This window comes from Silurus aristotelis, assembly GCF_946808225.1.
Source record: "Silurus aristotelis genome assembly, chromosome: 14".
Classification (NCBI taxonomy): Eukaryota; Metazoa; Chordata; class Actinopteri; order Siluriformes; family Siluridae; genus Silurus; species Silurus aristotelis.
The window spans coordinates 12231668-12249629 of NC_139587.1; the positions used below are offsets into that span (position 1 = coordinate 12231668).

Here is a 17962-nt window from a genome sequence, read left to right on the forward strand (position 1 = left end):
TTTGCTTTATTTTACAAAAGCACTGCATTTTGTTGTTATTATGAGTATATTTAAATAAAAGTAGACCATCATTCAAATGGTGTATTGATCTTTTCTGTACGAAAAAAATAAAAAAAAATAATAATAATTAAGTTCGTTAAGCGTATTTTGGTCATTGATTTGAGCCCCAAGCATATGTCACTGCAGAACAACAAGGGTGTTTTTCCAACCATCCAATCACAATCAAGACCATAACCATGCAATCAAGACCATACGGAAGCAGAAGTGCATTGGTATTATTATTATTATTATTATTATTATTATTATTATTATTATTATTATTATTTCTTGTTTTCTCAAGATTTTTACTATTATGTCAAATGAATAAAATTACTATATAAAATATAGGCTGCAGTACCTGCAGTACAACAGTATAAAATACATCAAGAGAAATATCAATATCATGTATAACGGTACCACTTAAATTGCTTTGATGTTTCATTGTATCCTATAAAGATCAAGTCAAGTCAAGTTTATTTATATAGCGCTTTTCACAACAGACATTGTCTCAAAGCAGCTTTACAGAAATCAACAGTCAAGGTGAATGGTGTGCATTTATCCCTGATGAGCAAGCCGTGGCAACTGTGGCAAGGAAAAACTCGATGTTATGTGTTATGAGGAAGAAACCTTGAGAGGAACCAGACTTAAAAGGGGAACCTATCCTCATTTGGATGACATCAAGAGTTTGATCATAAATCTTTCAACAATACAGAACACTGAAGAGTGAGAACTAACATGAGTACTGGAGTATACGATTATAAGTAAATGTTCTTTCTACAGTCTTTGGTATAAAAGTAGGAGCTACTGAGCTCAACATTTGTGATCATCACAGATCCAGCAACAGCTTCTCCATGCCAGAGCCTTTAAACACTCCTGGAGGTCCAATGTCAAAACTCCACAAATGTAGTGGGATTCAATTGGCACTGGTACGTCTCTAGATGGTTCAGGATGTTTGCGAGTTTGGCATCTACTTCTTTAAAGTCCATAATCTTCACTAGGTGGGACATGACTGGAGCTGGCCAAACCTCAGGAAGCCTCGGGATGGGGAGAGAAAGAGAAGCAGTGGAGAGCAATTAGCGTAGCTGCTGTTCATGATATTAACAGCACAAGTTGATAATGTGCATGTGATCATATGTTCTGGAGCACAAGGTTATAATGTGAGACATGTTATATGTAGGCTTTGCTAAAAAGATATGTTTTTAATCTGCACTTAAACTAGGTGAGTGTGTCTGAACCCCGAACACTGTCGGGAAGACTATTCCAAAGTTTGGGAGCTAAATGTGAAAATGCTCTACCGCCTTTAGTGGACTTTGCTATTCTAGGAACTACTAGAAGCCCAGAGTTTTGAGATCTCAGGGAGCGTGACGGATTGTAGCGTGTTAAAAGACTGGAGAGATACATGGGAGCCAAACCATTTAGTGCTTTATAAGTGAGTAGCAGTAGTTTGTAGTCTATTTGAAACTTAACAGGAAGCCAATGTAGGGACGATAAGATTGGGGTTATGTGATCATATTTTTTTGACCTAGTAAAAACTCTTGCTGCCGCATTCTGAACTAGCTGAAGTTTGTTTATTAATGATGCAGGGCATCCACCTAGTAATGCATTACAATAGTCTATTCTGGAGGTCATAAACGCATGGACGAGCTTCTCTGCATTGGATATAGACAACATATTTCTTAGCTTAGAAATATTTCTAAGGTGAAAGAAGGCTGTTTTTGTAACTTGGTTGATATGATTTTTAAAAGATAAGTTGCGGTCTAAAATAACTCCCAGGTCTTTTACTGTTGAACTAGTGGTTATAGAACATCCGTCTAAATGCAGGTTGAGATGCTGGAGCTTCTGTATACTAGTTTTTGGGCCGATGAGCAAAATCTCCATCTTATCAGAATTTAAAAGTAGAAAGTTATGGGTCATCCAATCTCTTATTTCCTTAACACACTCAGTTATCCGAGTTAATGAAGCTGTATCGCCTGGTTTAGATGAGATATATAGTTGGCTATCATCAGCATAACAATGGAAGCTAATTCAATGCCTTCTAATAATATTTCCTAAGGGAAGCATGTATATTGTGAAGAGCAGGCGTCCTAGAACTGAAACTTGTGGCATGCCATAGTTCACTAGCATTAGCCTGGATAGCTCTCCATTTAAATCTACGAAATGGTAACGATTGGACAGGTAGGATTTAAACCAGCTTAATGCCTGTCCCTGAATGCCGATGTAATTCTGTAAGCAATCTAGGAGAATATCATGATCTATAGTGTCGAACGCAGCACTAAGATCTACTAAAACTAGCTGAGTTGAGAAGGAGCCACCTCAGGAGAAGGAAGGACTGAGGAGTAGTGTGGTAGAGGGTGCCACCACTGAATAGACCATCCCACAGAGTCTCATCGGTGCCTCAAGTATGTATCAAGGGATAGCAACATCAAGTCCTACACAACAGATCTGATGATCTGGTGAACCAGTGACTGCTGTGAAAGGGCAGCTGACGACAAGGGAAAGACCTTGCGACAGCATGGAAAGACAGCTGACAGGAGGGAACAGACCCCAACGGGGCTGCCATGGGCTAGCTACCCGTGGCGGCGGAATCCAGCACGAGAGGTGCATGGGTCCCACCCACACATAGCTACGAAAAGCCTTAATAAGAAAACACCCCCTGAGCCAGCGAGAGCGGGGGCGGAAGATGGCTCGTGGGCGGATAACCCGGTAATGAACACAGGAACGGAACAGACTACGAGATTGATGATCAGCATACAGGAGACTCCGACAGTTACAGCAGGACATAAGCTCCAGAACTGCATTTGTGGTTGGACAAATGTTACCTCCACCCGAAGCCTGAAAATAAACCAGGGCAAAAAAGGGTGCCTAAAGAAGGGTCAACAGGGAAGACGCATCAACAGCTACTTTCTGAGAAGCAGGCCGAGTCAGTCGACAGAAGTTCAGCAGCAGGACACACACCACAGTCTGCAGGACCTCAACACCCCTGCCCTAGACGAGGAACAACAAGGCACAAGAGGGCAACCTGAACCCAACCCATCACGACCAACAGCAGAGAAGAAGACTCAGGGGCGAAGCCCATTAGTTAAGTGGCCAAAAGCCTGCAACAAGTTGATGTGGAAGGAGGCCAACACTGATCTCTTCAACATACTGGAGGCACAGCCTTGAAAAAGTTGGAAAGGATGGGCGATTTATCTATGCCTACGGGGTGGAACGATTTGGAGTGGTCGAAGACAAACGAGCTACTCCTTCAATCCCCACCAAGTCCAGAAGGCAGACAGAGATAGATCGCCTAGTCAAGGAGAGGAGGCAGTTAAAGAAGCAATGGAGAAAGGCCATAGAGGAAGAGAAGGAGGGTATTAACCTGTTGCAGGAAGAGATTCGGGGCAGGCTTGCAACACTGAGGAGAGCTAAAAACCTCCTAAGGAAGCGCAGAAGGAAGGAGCAAACAAGATCTCGCTTCTACAAAGATCCATTCAAATTTGTGAAGACCCTCTTCACAAAGGAGAAGAGCAGAAGTCTCTCAGTGTCAAAAGCCGACCTGGAAGAACATCTGAAAAACTCCTGCACAGATGACAGACATCAGGAAAAAGTTACACTCCCACATGACATGCCACCAGTCAACCCACCAGAGCATGAGCTGGATATCAGTCCACCCAGGTGGAGTGAGGTAGAACAAACCGTGCGTAGAGCAAGGGCCGCATCGTCTCCAGGCCCCAATGGAGTTCCATACAAGCTCTACAAAAATGCTCCAGATGAGAGTTGTGTGGCAGAAGAAGGAGATACCAACATCCTGGCGAAGAGCCGGAGGGATCCTTATCCCAAAGGAAAAGGACTCGGCAGAGATCGGGCAGTTTCGGCAGATCAGTCTTCTAAATGTGGAGGGGAAAATCTTCTTCAGCGTTGTCGCTCACAGGCTGGCAGGATACCTGGAAAGAAACAACTTGATCGACACGTCAATTCAGAAAGCAGGCATCTCAGGCTTCTCCGGTTGTGTAGAACATGCTAGTGTCATCTGGCATCAGATCCAGGTCGCCAAAAAGGAGGGAACAGATCTTCACGTGGTGTTCCTGGATCTTGTAAATGCCTTTGGCTCAGTCCCTCACAGCCTCCTCTGGACAGCCTTTGACTACTTTAGAGTTCCAGCAGCTCTTACAACCCTTGTCAGGGCCTACTTTAAGGACGTCCAACTCTGTGTGACAACAGCAGAGTACACAACAGCTTGGCAACACCTGGAAGTGGGAATTATGGCCGGTTGCACATCTCCCCACTGGCCTTCACCCTGGCAATAGAGGTCATCATTTGGGCCTCTAGATGGACAGTTGGTGGACAGCAAATAAGACCTGGGCTGAGGCTGCCGCCAGTCAGAGCTTACATGGATGACCTCACAACTCTCACCACAACCAAGGTTTGCACTGTACGGCTACTAAGTAAGCTCCAGGGCAACATCGAGCGGGCTCGCATGAAGATCAAGCCGAGCAAGTCCAGAAGCATTTCCATCATCAAGGGAAAGCTGTCAGACCACCGGTTCCACATCGGCAAGATACCCATCCCAACTGTCTCAGAGAAGCCAGTGAAGAGTCTAGGTCGGTGGTATGATGCCTCCCTTAAAGACAAAGAGCAAGTAGAGCAGCTTAGGAAGGAGGTAGCCAGTGGCCTGGAGAACATCGAAAGAACCCTGCTTCCTGGCAAGCTAAAGCTCTGGTGCATGCAGTATGGACTACTTCCACATCTCCTATGGCCACTAACCCTCTACGAAGTCCCACTCTCAAAGGTGGAAAAGCTGGAGAGACTGGTTGGCTCATACGTAAGGAAGTGGCTTGGCCTTCCCAGGTGCCTCAGCAGTATTGGACTTTATGGCAAAGGGATACTACACCTGCCCATTTCCAGTCTGGTAGAGGAGTACAAGTGTGCCAAAGTCAGACTGGAGATGATGCTACTGGATTCGAGTGATCCATTTGTAGCCCAAGCGGCCCCCATCTTGGCCACCGGAAGGAAGTGGACCCCGATGGCTGCAACTGAGCAGGCAAAGGCAGCACTCTGACACAAGGACATCGTGGGCTGAGTGCAGGAGGGGAGGAGTGGTCTTGGACTTGGGGCCAGTACACCAGTGTGGAACAAGGCCCTGCATCTCAGAGACGCAAGATGGTGGTCCAGAAGGTACGGCGGGAGGAGGAAGCAAGAAGGTGCGCCCAAGCAGTGGCACAGGCAAAGCAAGGGCAGTGGATGGCATGGGAAGGAGTGGAGAAGAGGAAGATCTCCTGGAAAGATGTCCCTAATTAAGAAACCTGACCTTGTCCCATGTCAGCTGTCCAACTACAGACCAATATCAAATCTCCCCTTCATAGCCAAAATTTTGGAAAAGGTTGTAGCACAGCAGTTATGCTCACACCTACTTATGAATAATATTTTTGAAATGTATCAGTCAGGATTTCGGCCTCATCATAGCACAGAGACGGCGCTAGTTAAGGTGGTAAATGACCTGTTATTGGCCTCTGATCAGGGTTTTGTCTCCTTACTTGTTTTGCTCGACCTTAGTGCAGCTTTTGACACCATTGATCACACTATACTACTTGCTAGACTTGAGAACGTTGTTGGAATAAAGGGAACGGCTCTCTCTTGGCTCAGGTCTTATTTGACTGATCGCTATCAGTTTGTTGATGTTAATGGTGAGTTCTCCACACTCTCTGAGGTAAAATTTGGTGTTCCTCAAGGATCTGTCTTAGGCCCTCTGCTTTTCTCTTTATATATGCTGCCTCTTGGAGAAATTATTCATAAACATGGTATTAGATTCCATTGCTATGCTGATGATACACAGCTATATATTTCAGCAAAGCCAGATGAGAGAGATCAGCTTAACAATGTTAAAAAATGTGTAAAGGACATTAGACAGTGGATGCTCGATAACTTTCTTCTGCTAAACTCAGATAAGACGGAAGTACTTTTACTAGGACCACATGCAGCTAGAAGCAAACTTTCCGATTACCTAACATCTCTGGATGGTGTTTCTGTTTCAGCGTGTACGGCTGTCAAAGACCTTGGTGTGATTATTGACTCGAGTCTTTCCTTTGAGGCTCACGTGAATAATATTACCAGGATCGCCTTCTTTCACCTTAGAAATATTGCTAAAATTAGAAATATGATGTCGTTACAGGATGCAGAAAAACTAGTTCATGCTTTTGTTACTTCTAGATTAGACTACTGTAACGCTTTACTGTCTGGGTGTGCGAGTAGGTGCATAAATAAGCTTCAGTTAGTTCAGAATGCAGCAGCAAGAGTCCTCACTAGATCTAGGAAATATGACCACATCACCCCTGTATTAATCAGTCTACACTGGCTCCCAATCAAATCCCGCATTGATTATAAAATTTTACTACTGACATATAAAGCACTTAATGGTCTCGCACCACCGTATCTGAGTGAACTTCTGTACCAGTATGATCCTCCACGCCTACTTAGATCAAAAGGTGCAGGCTATCTGTTGGTTCCTCCAATAATGAAGATTACAGCAGGGGGCAGATCTTTCTCTTATAAAGCCCCGCAGTTATGGAACAGCCTTCCTATCAGTGTTTGGGACTTAGACACAGTCTCAGTGTTCAAGTCGAGGTTGAAAACATATTTATTCAGTCAAGCCTTTAATCAGTAGATTTTTTCTCAGGTAAAGGCTCAGATCTGGAGGGAACATTGATATAGAGTGTTTGGTGAACTGGGATATTTGTACGCTGTCGTCCCCTCACATTCACGTGTTCACTCAGGTTTGTTGATGGTGGTGTGGTGGGCCGTCTCTTATCCCAGAGATCCCTCATGTCTGTGTTGCCTTCTGGTTCTCCCTTTTAGTTATGCTGCTATAGCGAGTCTTGCCGGAGTCCAAACTGCACAGTGACTTTAACTCTCATGCAACAATAGGTACACTTAATAATCCATATCCTTCTCTTCCTGTCACCCTCTTCTCTCTCTCTCTCTCTCTCTCTCTCTCTCTCTCTCTCTCTCTCTCTCTCTCTCTCTCTCGGTCGAGTTAAACATGCTCCTGAGGCTCCAGTGACCACTGTTCCTGCCCCTCTCCCCCCCGTGGATCTTCCCACTTCATCCAGGCCTGCCTGGATTGGATGTCAACAGTCTCCTACACTGATGTCAACAGTCTCCTACACTGACTCAGAAATACACTTCGCTTTTGATCATCATCACTGCACCCCGCAACATTGTATACCCGCCACAAATGGACATTCGGTGTAACCCAGATGAGGATGGGTTCCCTCTTGAGTCTGGTTCCTCTCAAGGTTTCTTCCTTATGCCATCTCGGGGAGTTTTTCCTTGCCACAGTCGCCAGTCGCCACCGGCTTGCTCATCAGGGACAAACTTACTCATAAAGAACATATTCATTTTTAATCACCGCATTATCTGTGTAAAGCTGCTTTGAGACAATGTTCATTGTTAAAAGCGCTATACAAATAAAAATGAATTGAATTGAATTGAATTGAAAGAGCTGTGGGAAATGGAGACATTCAGGGCAAGCTTTACCATCCGGGCTGCCTATGATGTCCTGCCTTCTCCCGCAAACCTAAGCCAATAGTATGCTGAGGACCCCATGTGCCCTCTAGGCCCAAGTCTAGCAACACTGAAGCACATCTTAGTGGGATGCAAGACTAGCCTCACCCAAGGGCGTTACACCTGGCGGCACAACCAGGTGCTGAAGTGTCTTGCTGCAGTGTTGGAAAATCGACGGACAAATGTGAATGCCCTTCCTCCCCCATCATCCCAGTGGCAGCCAACACCATTTGTTCGGGAGGGTGAGGGTCAAGCCAACCTCACCACCATAAGATCAGACTATGGTCAGCTGGGTAGAGCACGGGACTGGAAGCTGCTGGCAGACTTGAATAAGAAACTATGCTTCCCAGCTAAAATTACAGCCACCAACCTGCGACCAGACATTGTTCTGTGGTCAGCCTCGCTCAAACTTGTCTACATCATCGAGCTCACCGTTCCCTGGGAGGGTGCAGTGGAGGAGGCCTATGAACGGAAATGGCTGAGGTACGCTGAACTTGCAGCCCATGCCCAACAACAAGGCTGGAATGTAAAGGTACGCCCAGTGGAAGTAGATTGCAGAGGGTGCCACCACTGAATAGACCATCCCACAGAGTCTCATCGGTGCTTCAAGTATGTATCAAGGGATATACACAACAGATCTAACAGCAAGATTAAGCCTTGGTCTGAAGCTAAGAACAGGTCATCAGTGATTTTAACTGGGGCAGTTTCTGTGCTATGATGGGGCCTAAAACCTGACTGAAACTCTTCAAAGATATTGTTCTCTTGCAAGTGGGAACATAACTGGGCAGCAACAATCTTTTCTAAAATTGTAGACATAAATGGGAGATTTGAAATTGGTCTGTAATTTGATAGCGTGTTTGGATCCAGATAAGGTTTTTTAATGAGGGGCTTAATAACTGCTAGCTTGAGGGATTTAGGGACATGACCTAAAGATAGTGAGGAGTTAATAATATTCAGAAGAGGCTCACCGGCTGTATATAACACTTCCTTTAGTAGATTTGTTGGAATGGGATCTAACTGACATGTTGTTGATTTAGCTTTGATAATAACATCATACAGCTCTTTCTGTCCTATACATGTAAAACAGTGTAGTTGTGGAGTTGAAGGTGAGATTGTGTCAGGAGATGGTCTCAGAGGTTGAACTGCCACAATTGTTTTTCTAATGTTATCTATTTTTTCAGTGAAGAAATTCATAAAGTCTTCACTACTAAACTGTGATGGAACACATTTTCAGATCCCTGATTTGTAGTTAACTTAGCTACTGTAGTAAAAAGGAACCTGGGATTGTTTTTGTTATTTTCTATGAGTTTGCTCAGGTGTTCAGCTCTAGCAGCTTTTAGCGCCTGTCTGTAGCTGAGCATACTGTCTTTATACGCAATTCTAAATACCTCCAATTTAGTTTTCCTCCATTTTCTCTCCAGATTACATGCTGTTCTCTTGAGGGCATGCGTATGACTATTATACCAAGGTGCAGGTGCTTGTTCTCTAACCTTTTTTAACCGGATGGGGGCAACAGTGTCCAATGTGCTAGTGAGGATAAGGTCTATGTTGTTAGCCATTTCATCAAGATTATTAGCAGTTATGGGTCAGTGAGAAACTGAGATAAATCAGGCAGGTTATTTATGAATCTGTCCTTAGTGGTCGGAACAATAGTCCTATCAAGTCGATAGCGTGGTGAAACACGACTAATCTGCTCTACCGGTAGTGTGTACAGTATAAGATAATGGTCTGTGATGTCATCACTCTGAGGTAAAATATCTATATCAGTGACGTCTGCTCCGTGGGATATTATTAAGTTAAAACGGTGAGTTGGTATGGTGACGTTTTGTTTAACCCCAAAAGAGTTTAATAAGTCGACATATGAATAATCCTAGAGCATCGTTTGCATCATCTACATGAATATAAAAATCTCCTACAAGCAGCACTTTATCAAAATTGATCAAGAGGTCTGAAAGAAAACAAGCAAACTCTTGAAGAAAATCAGCGTAGGGCCCTGGGGGTCTGTACACGGTTACCAGGGCAAGTTTTCTATGCATGTCTGAAAGTACAATTTTAAGAACGAGCACTTCAAATAATTTAAAACTGAATCCTTATCTCTGACTAACATCAAGAGAGGCACTATAAATGTTTCCTACACCACCCCCATGACCAGTCTGACAGGGCTCATGCTTATAAACATATCCTGATGGTGTAGACTCGTTTAGACCCATATAATCACCTGGTTTAATCCAAGTCTCAGTGAGACAGAGTGCATCGAGTTTATTATCTGTGATCATCTCATTTACAATCAGTGCTTTGGGTGCAAGTGATCTAATGTTTAAAAGACCAAACTTTAGAACTTTGTTGTGTTTGTTTATCTGGCATTTTTCAGTTTTAACTGTAATAAAATTATTTCTGGATATTGTGTATTTAATTATTGGTTTTGCTACACGAGGTATAGATATGGTTTCTATAAACTGGGCTGTGTGCTCACTTGTAACTATTTGGTCTGTTGTATGCGTGTTCTCATAGTTGAAGATTTCCTGATGTCTTACCAGTCAGATGGTGTGAAGTATCCTAGAGATGTTATCTGATAGCACTGCTGCTCCAACTCTGCTGGGGTGCAGGCCATCAGGGTGGAAGAACCTAGTCACGACACCATGACTGTAACAATTAATTTAGTGCTAAAAGTAACTAATGTTCTCAGCCCCTCGCTGGTAAGTGGGAAGAGGTCCTGACACAAAGATCCTCGTTGTGGGCGATGTGCTGCGTACCGTCTCCACCAGGATCCTGAAATCCCTCTTTAAGATCTCCGTTTGCCTCAGCCTGGTGTCGTTCATTCCGGCATGGAGAACAACCGCTCCGAAGTTCTGGTTCAGGATCGCGGGTACCTGCGCAGCGACATCGAGAACACAAGCACCAGGAAAACAGCGAGTGTGCACCTTACCTTTGGCTCCGGTAGCGCGGACATGCCGGACGATGGAACCTCCAAGAATCACGGTATCGCGTTCTGTCTCGCGGAGAGGGGCGAAGCGGTTCTCGGTCGAGATCTCAAAGGCCGGTGGTGGCGGGGGAGACGTCCTCGACCGGGGCTTGGCTCGTGGCTTCCGCTGCTGCCGCATCCAAGGTCCGTGGTGCACCGGTGCCGGAGTGAACGATACCTGGGCGGGCCGCATTGGACCTGGGCAGAAAAGCACGCTGAGCTGAGGTGCTGGGAGCGTTAGATTCAACCCTGGAATTTACCTGGGACGAGTGCGCGTCCGCCTGGGATGTTTCCAGCGCCGCTTTCCGCTCTCGCAGCTGGGCATGCTTTGCATGCAGCTCGCAAATTTGTTTCTCCAGAACCTCCATCTCCAACTCCACTGTTTGCAACTCGAACGAGTCCTCACCTGCGCTCAAAGGCAGACACACAGCAGGCATAGTGCTTATAATCAAGAACAGAGTTAAGATACAGAGATAGATTGAGATGCAATGATTATAGACAACACTAGTGATAGTCGAGTTAACTGACTGCAGGCACAAGTCAGGAAGACAAAAACAATTTAGGATTATAAAAAGAGAATAGATAGATAGATAGATAGATAGATAGATAGATAGATAGATAGATAGATAGATAGATAGATAGATAGATAGATAGATAGATAGATAGATAGATAGATAGATAGATAGATAGATAGATAGATAGATAGATAGATAGATAGATAGATACTCAGATCGATCGAGTGAGTGAGTAAGTGAGTTTGAAAACGCCAAGAGAAATACAAACAAGGAACTTGCGGCAAACAAGTCAAACACAAAGGTGGTACACATGCATGATTTCTTTTTAAAAAAAGTGTTAAATTAAACTACTGAGAGATCTGTCATATACCAAATTTCACATTCATGTGATAAGATACAGTGCAAGTCTTATTTAATAGCTTGCAAGAAAGAAAGTAGTATGCATTTTATTTAAATTAAGTCTCTCCTACCTACAATCTATTTTTCTTCAAATGTAAACCTTCTTTAAAAAGGCTACAACCATTTAAAATATTAAACGTAATAATTTATAATTAACTTTACTGCTGTAAGTGCATTAGTTTTGTGTATAAAAACTTTAGGTTACTTACGTAACCCCGGTTCTCTGATAACAGGAGTGAGGTATCTCGCTATGGGAATCGCCTCGGGCGTGACCAATCCTGGAAGCATCAATCACACCACGTCAGTCGGCTGACAGACCAATCATGACAGTGATGCGGGAGTCCCGCCTCCCTATATACACCGCTGCTGCCTCATTCTCACATATCTCTTCTCCGTGCACTGCAAGGAGGGAAGTGTGGTGAGATACCTCACTCTTGTTATCAGAGAACCGGGTTTATGTAAGTAACCTAAAGTTCTCTTTCAAACATTCGTTCGGTATCTCACTATGGGATATAGACAACTCCCGTATTGCAGATATGCTGTCCGAAGCAGGTGTCAACCAACTCAGTGATGTGATAAAAAGAGATAATCCCTCTCACGAAGAGAGTGGAAAAGTGAGAGAAATGACAAACATCCGATCCACGATGTTTCCATCATCCGTTGTCATTCACTTTCATATACACGTTTACATGTCCAAAATATACATATACACGTATACACACAAATGCATCTATATAAATATATCTATACATATACTGTGTATATATATATATATATATATATATATATATATATATATATATATATATATATATATATATATATATATATATATATACAGTACAGACCAAAAGTTTGGACACACCTTCTCACTCAAAGAGTTCTCTTTATTTTCATGACTATGAAAATTGTAGAGTCACACTGAAGGCATCAAAACTATGAATTAACAGGTGGAATTATATACATAACAAAAAAGTGTGAAACAACTGAAAATATGTCATATTGTAGGTTCTTCAAAGTAGCCACCTTTTGCTTAGATTTCTGCTTTGCACACTCTTGGCATTCTCTTGATGCCTACTTTGAAGTACCTACAATATGACATATTTTTAGTTCACTTTTTTGTTATGTATATAATTCCACATGTGTTAATTCATAGTTTTGATGCCTTCAGTGTGACTCTACAATTTTCATAGTCATGAAAATAAAGAAAACTCTTTGAATGAGAAGGTGTGTCCAAACTTTTGGTCTGTACTGTATATATAATATATATAAACTTGGTCTGTACTGTATATATAATATTTTGGTCTGTACTATATATATATATATATATATATATATATATATATATATATATATATATATATATATATATATATATATATATATATATATATATATATATATATATATATATATATAGGGGGAGTGGTGGCTCCAGCGGTTAAGGCGCTGGGTTGCCGATCGGAAGGTTTGGGGTTCAAGCCCCGGTATCGCCAGGCTGCCACTCTTGGGCCTTTGAGCAAGGCCCTTAACCCTCTATGCTCCGGGGGTCCCTTACGAGGGAAATATCAAGGTCGGAGTGACGTGGGGCCGCCTTCCCGTGGGCTCACCACCTGCAGGAGGGACCGTAAGGGGCGGTGCTGTGAGGATTGGGCAGCAGTCGAAGGCGGGGGCCTGCTTAGACTGCTGCCCCCGCGACCCGAATTACGGATAAGTGGGAGAAAATGAATGAATATATATATATATATATATATACATACATATATATATACATATATATATATATACATATTACACACTCAGGACGGAATGAGCCAGTGAAGGCTCCGTAACATCCAGCCTATAAAAACGGACAAAAGTGTGCGGCGAAGCCCAGCATGCTGCCGCACAAATGTCCTGAATCAAAACACCCTTAAAAAGCGCCCACGAAGTGGCCAAGCCTCGGGTACTATGAGCCCTCAGTCCTTCCGGAGGGTTAAGACCCACGCTATTATAACTCATTATAATAGCCCCCACAAGCCAATGGGACAGGCGCTGCCGGGAAACAGGACTTCCCTCACGGGAATCAGCCCATGAAACAAACAGCTGATTACTCCGTCTCAATCCCTTCGTCCTGTCAACATAGTGACGTAACGCACAGACAGGACACAGACAGTGAAGTCGCTCCTCCTCTGCTGAGGAAAAAGGAGGCGGATGAAAAGCCATTAAATTCACCTGTCTGCAGGCGAAAGCTGACTCACTCACCTTAGGGATAAATGCCGGATTAGTCTTGAGAGTCACTTCCGAGAAATCCAAAGCAAACCGCATACAGGAGCTATGAACTGACAAAGCATGAAGTTCAGTAACCCGCTTTGCGGTAGAAAGAGCCAACAACAAAGCAACCTTCAGCAACAGGAGCTTTAAGTCAATACTCTCTATCAGCTCGAAAGGAGACTGAGAGAGCGCGCTCAGGACCACGGACAGATCCCATGGCGGAACCAGGGGCTTTAAAAACATGCTAAGGCGCCGCGCCCCCTTCATAAACCTGCACACGAGCGGGTGATGACCGATAGTATTACCGTCAATCCTTACTTGGCATGCAGAAACAGCGGCGAAATAAACCTTAACGGTTGAAAAAGCCCTGCCCTTATCCAAAAGTTCTTGCAAAAAGCACAACACATCTGCCACAGAACAGTAAAAAGGGATGATATGTCTCTGAGCCCACCATAGTTCAAACACACTCCATTTCCTATCATATGCAGAGCGTGTCGAAGCTGCTCTCGCATTCTGAATCGTCTCAATCACCTTTGGAGGCAAACCAGCAAAGCTGAGATTCATCCTCTCACGGGCCAGGCCCAGAGAGCTACTCTGTCCGTTGCCGGGTGAAAAATCTCTCCGCGCGCTTGCGAGAGGAGATCCCTGCGCAACGGGAGAGGCCAGGGTCGATCATGCAGGAGTTGGAATATCTCTGTCAGCCACATATTCCCTGGCCAGTTTAGAGCGATTAGTATTACAGAGTGACCGCCTTCTCTTACTCTTTTTAGAGTCGGCACGATCAAACTTAGTGAAGGAAATGCGTAAAAGCAGAACGTTTGGCCACAGGTGGGCTAACGCATCCACACACATAGGTGCACCGTTTCTCGCCAGAGAAAAGAACAGAGGGCAATGAGTGTTTTCGTGCGAGGCGAAGAGATTCAGCACTGAAACGCCCTCATTCACAACAGTCCCAACGGTATGACAGACACTGCCGAAACCATCAGCCCCAGCAGGCGTAGACAGAGTCTGAATGAAACTTTCTTTCCTCTCTGGAAAAGAGAGAGACAACTGCGAATCGACCTGATGCGCTCTTCTGATAGAAAAGCCTGATACAGGTCTGAGTTCAACCTAAGACCCAGGTATATTATTTCCTGTGTGGGCACCAAGCAGCTTTTTGTCTCGTTTATCCTGAAGCCTAAGCCAGTCAGGTGAGACAGAAGCACACTCGTATCCACCTCCTCTTGCTGCCGTGATTAAGCGCAGAGAAGGAGATCGTCCAAATACGCTGAGACTCTTAAACCCGCCGTTCTCAACGGAGATAGTGCAGCTTCGACACATTTGGTAAAGATCCGCGGAGCTAGAGCTAGCCCGAACGGAACGGGCAAATATTCGTAGGCTGTGCCCTGATAGGCAAAGCGTAGGAATTTCCTGTGTGCCAGATAAATGCTTATGTGGTAATACGCCTCCTTCAGATCCACTGACGTAAACCAGTCTCTGGGACGAATAACACCGTACAAAGCTTTCAATGTGAGCATCTTGAACTTGTACTTTCTGAGGTGTTTGTTGAGGTTCCGTAAATCCAGAATGGGATGGAGACTCCCCCCTTTCTTGGGAATGACAAAGTACCGGGAATAAAAGCCGAGCCGGCTGTCACCATCTGGCGGCGGAGCCGGGGGTTGCAACTCTGATTCGAGTTCCTTTATTGTGTGTGAGGATTTTTTTCACTTTTCCCTTTTTTACACACATCTGTGCCCTCGGCCCACTGCCTGGATGCACAGAACAAATCTTTAATATTTTTGAACGAACATGGAACATTCTGCTCTCTCTCTTGCATAACCCCGCGGGTGGAGAGGGGAGAAGTAACTTTCCGGGCACTAGGGGAACTGGTGCCAACACTCCAACCGGAGAAATTTTGTTCGTCGAACACAGTCTTTGAAATGCTCCCCAACACCTTTTCGCTGGAGGGGGACGACAAGACTCCTGAGATGAGTCGAGGGGTGCTACAGAAACTCTGAGAGTGCTGCCACCTCTCTTTTGACCCAAAATCAAACCACAGGTAAGGTCGCCCACCTTTTCTTGCCTACCTGAGGGTCCGCTGGGCGATGCCTAGCAGCTGCCGCTGCAAAAGAGGTCTTGTTCCTGGGCTGGGGCTGTTTCTGGCGAGCCTCCCCGCGCATCGACTGCTGGGGTGGGGGTTGCCTAGGGGCCCTGAAACCAGGCTGTCTCTCTCTGGACGCAGGGGCGAAATATGAACGTGCGGGTTGGGGAGGGCGAGCAGGAGGCTTTCTTGGGAGGCATGCCTCAAACACTTCACCATCCTTTTTGCGAAGGTCGCATTGCTGGCGCATATTCGCCACTGCAGCCCCGAAAAGGGCTTTCGGCTCTATCGGGGCATCAAGGAACTCCACCTTCTCCCTCTCCGATAAGCCCGTCAACTCCAACCACAGGGCTCTTTTGCCTACCACAGCGAGGCCCATGCTGCAGCCGCAGCTCTGGACCGCTTCCCTAGAAAAACGTAGGTTGAGATCCGCAATGATGCAGATTTCTTCCCACAAGGCTGAATCTGGTGACCCAGCATGAATCTGCCTCCCCATCTCCTCCATGAGCTTTGCCTGGTAAGCCGTGAGCATTTAAGTGGCATTCAGAGCTCTAACCGCCAGGGCCGAGGAGCGGTAGATCTTCTGGAAAAGGGAGGCGGACAGCCTTTCTGTACGTCCTGGCAGAGAAGGGGAGGAGGAGGATAGAGCAGCTCGTCGATTGGGGGGGGGGGTTGTACATCCCCAAAGCCTCCATATCGTGCACCTCCAGTCTAGAGAAACCCTTAACGGGCACTCTATGAGAGAAGGGTTTGTCCCAAAAATTACGCATTTCTGTGACACACGTCGGTACAGCAGGAATCAGCTGCTTAACTGGGGAAGTGCGCGATGGCAGCCTCTTCCCATCATATAAATCCCTCTCAGCATCATGATGCACCTGCTGAGATGGCCATTCGATGGAGAGTTTTTTGGCTGCTCTCCTACACACCTCCACGAGGTCCAGCTCACCTGGCATGGGGGAAGGGCCCGTAGCACTTCCAGGCCTGGAGAGAAGATCAGAAGGGAGGATAGCATCCTCCTCGTCGTCCTCCAAATCTTCCTCCAAAAAATGAGCGACTTCATCATCTTCCTTTTCCTCACCCTTGTTATCCAGTAGAGAGTTTGATTCGAAGAGTGAAGGAAGGACAGAAGAAACTTTGTCCATCAACTCTCCCCAGCTGCACTGTGCTTGCAAAGCAGCCTCGTCCCTCTCTGTGGGCAGCGGAGAGAGACATGGGTCTCCTTTATTCGCGGCCGCGACTTGCAGGTGGCGCTCCCGAACCCTTGACGGGAAAAGAGCGCAGTGCGGGCAGCACTCTGGGTTAGCGAGCACAGTTTGAGCGTGCCGAACTCCTAAGCACACGATGCACAGGGGATGAGAGTCTTTTGCCGAGATCGTAAACCCGCATGCACACGGTCGGGATTTAACTTTCCCCGCCGTGCACCCGGATGAAATCGCAGTCGCCATAACAGAGGTGCAATCACCGGAAAAAAGGAAACAACGAGATCACCACGACATGCTTCTCGAAACAGGTCTCGAACGATATTCTACTACTCGCTTGACGCGATGTGAAAAGAAAAGAAAGAAAAAAGGAAAGAAACAGCAGAAGGGAATATCCGCTTTGACAGTGGATATTCTCCTCAAGAAGCAGCCGCGCTCGAAGACGTACCTTAACGGCCTGTCTGTAAACAGTTAAGCGACCGCCCCCAGAGGATCTGCTGAGGATAGCTTCCTAAAAGGATCTTCACGGGGAAGAGAACGAGAATGAGGCAGGGACTGCCAGCAGCGGTGTATATAGGGAGGAGGGACTCCCGCATCACTGTCGTGATTGGTCTGTCAGCCGACAGACGTGGTGTGATTGATGCATCCAGGATTGGACACGCCCGAGGCGATTCCCATAGTGAGATACCGAATGAATGTTTGAAAGAGAACAACATAAATCAAAATTCACAGCATGAGAAACTGATATTTACCTGATGTGTAGCTTGCCTCACCTTAGACGTTAAGATACAAGATTAGAAGATGTTTTTTACGGTCTGTCTAATATAGCTAATATTCTCTGAAGTATCCAAAAGAATCCACAATAATTTTATATGCCTGAAAAAAATAGATAAATAAATAAATTAATAAATAAACAAATAAATAATATATATTTTAAAAAAGGTTAATATTGGAAAGACTACAATTTTGTTTTGGC

At 45.2% G+C, this 17962-nt stretch overlaps 3 protein-coding genes across 4 annotated transcripts; 1 reads left to right on the top strand and 2 right to left on the bottom strand.

The window, feature by feature from the left end:
• Positions 1-679: 679 nt before the first annotated feature.
• Positions 680-10729, bottom strand: LOC310736714 (uncharacterized protein; the record flags this gene model as incomplete). 2 transcript variants are annotated; one of them, XR_014536619.1, is made up of 3 exons in its annotated part: positions 680-1074; positions 10113-10203; positions 10332-10729. XR_014536619.1 is itself a non-coding variant. In XM_083560487.1 (2 exons), 2 exons carry the CDS (start codon positions 10677-10679, stop codon positions 10189-10191), a joined length of 363 nt encoding a protein of 120 aa, XP_083416613.1. In that variant the 3' UTR covers positions 10013-10188. The 2 variants fall into 2 exon arrangements, 1 of the variants encoding a protein (XP_083416613.1); XM_083560487.1 differs by lacking the exon at positions 680-1074 and having other exon boundaries at positions 10013-10203; positions 10332-10679.
• LOC310736414 (uncharacterized protein) lies at positions 3583-7960 on the top strand. Its single transcript, XM_083559893.1, has 2 exons — positions 3583-5304; positions 7517-7960. Exon 1 carries the CDS (start codon positions 4409-4411, stop codon positions 5075-5077), a length of 669 nt encoding a protein of 222 aa, XP_083416019.1. The 5' UTR covers positions 3583-4408; the 3' UTR covers positions 5078-5304; positions 7517-7960.
• A 4636-nt stretch (positions 10730-15365) lies between the features above and the next one.
• Positions 15366-17697, bottom strand: LOC310736692 (uncharacterized protein). Its single transcript, XM_083560454.1, has 2 exons — positions 16466-17697; positions 15366-16392 (listed from the first exon to the last, which is right to left on the bottom strand). Exons 1-2 carry the CDS (start codon positions 17230-17232, stop codon positions 16320-16322), a joined length of 840 nt encoding a protein of 279 aa, XP_083416580.1. The 5' UTR covers positions 17233-17697; the 3' UTR covers positions 15366-16319.
• Between the last annotated feature and the right edge of the window lie 265 nt (positions 17698-17962).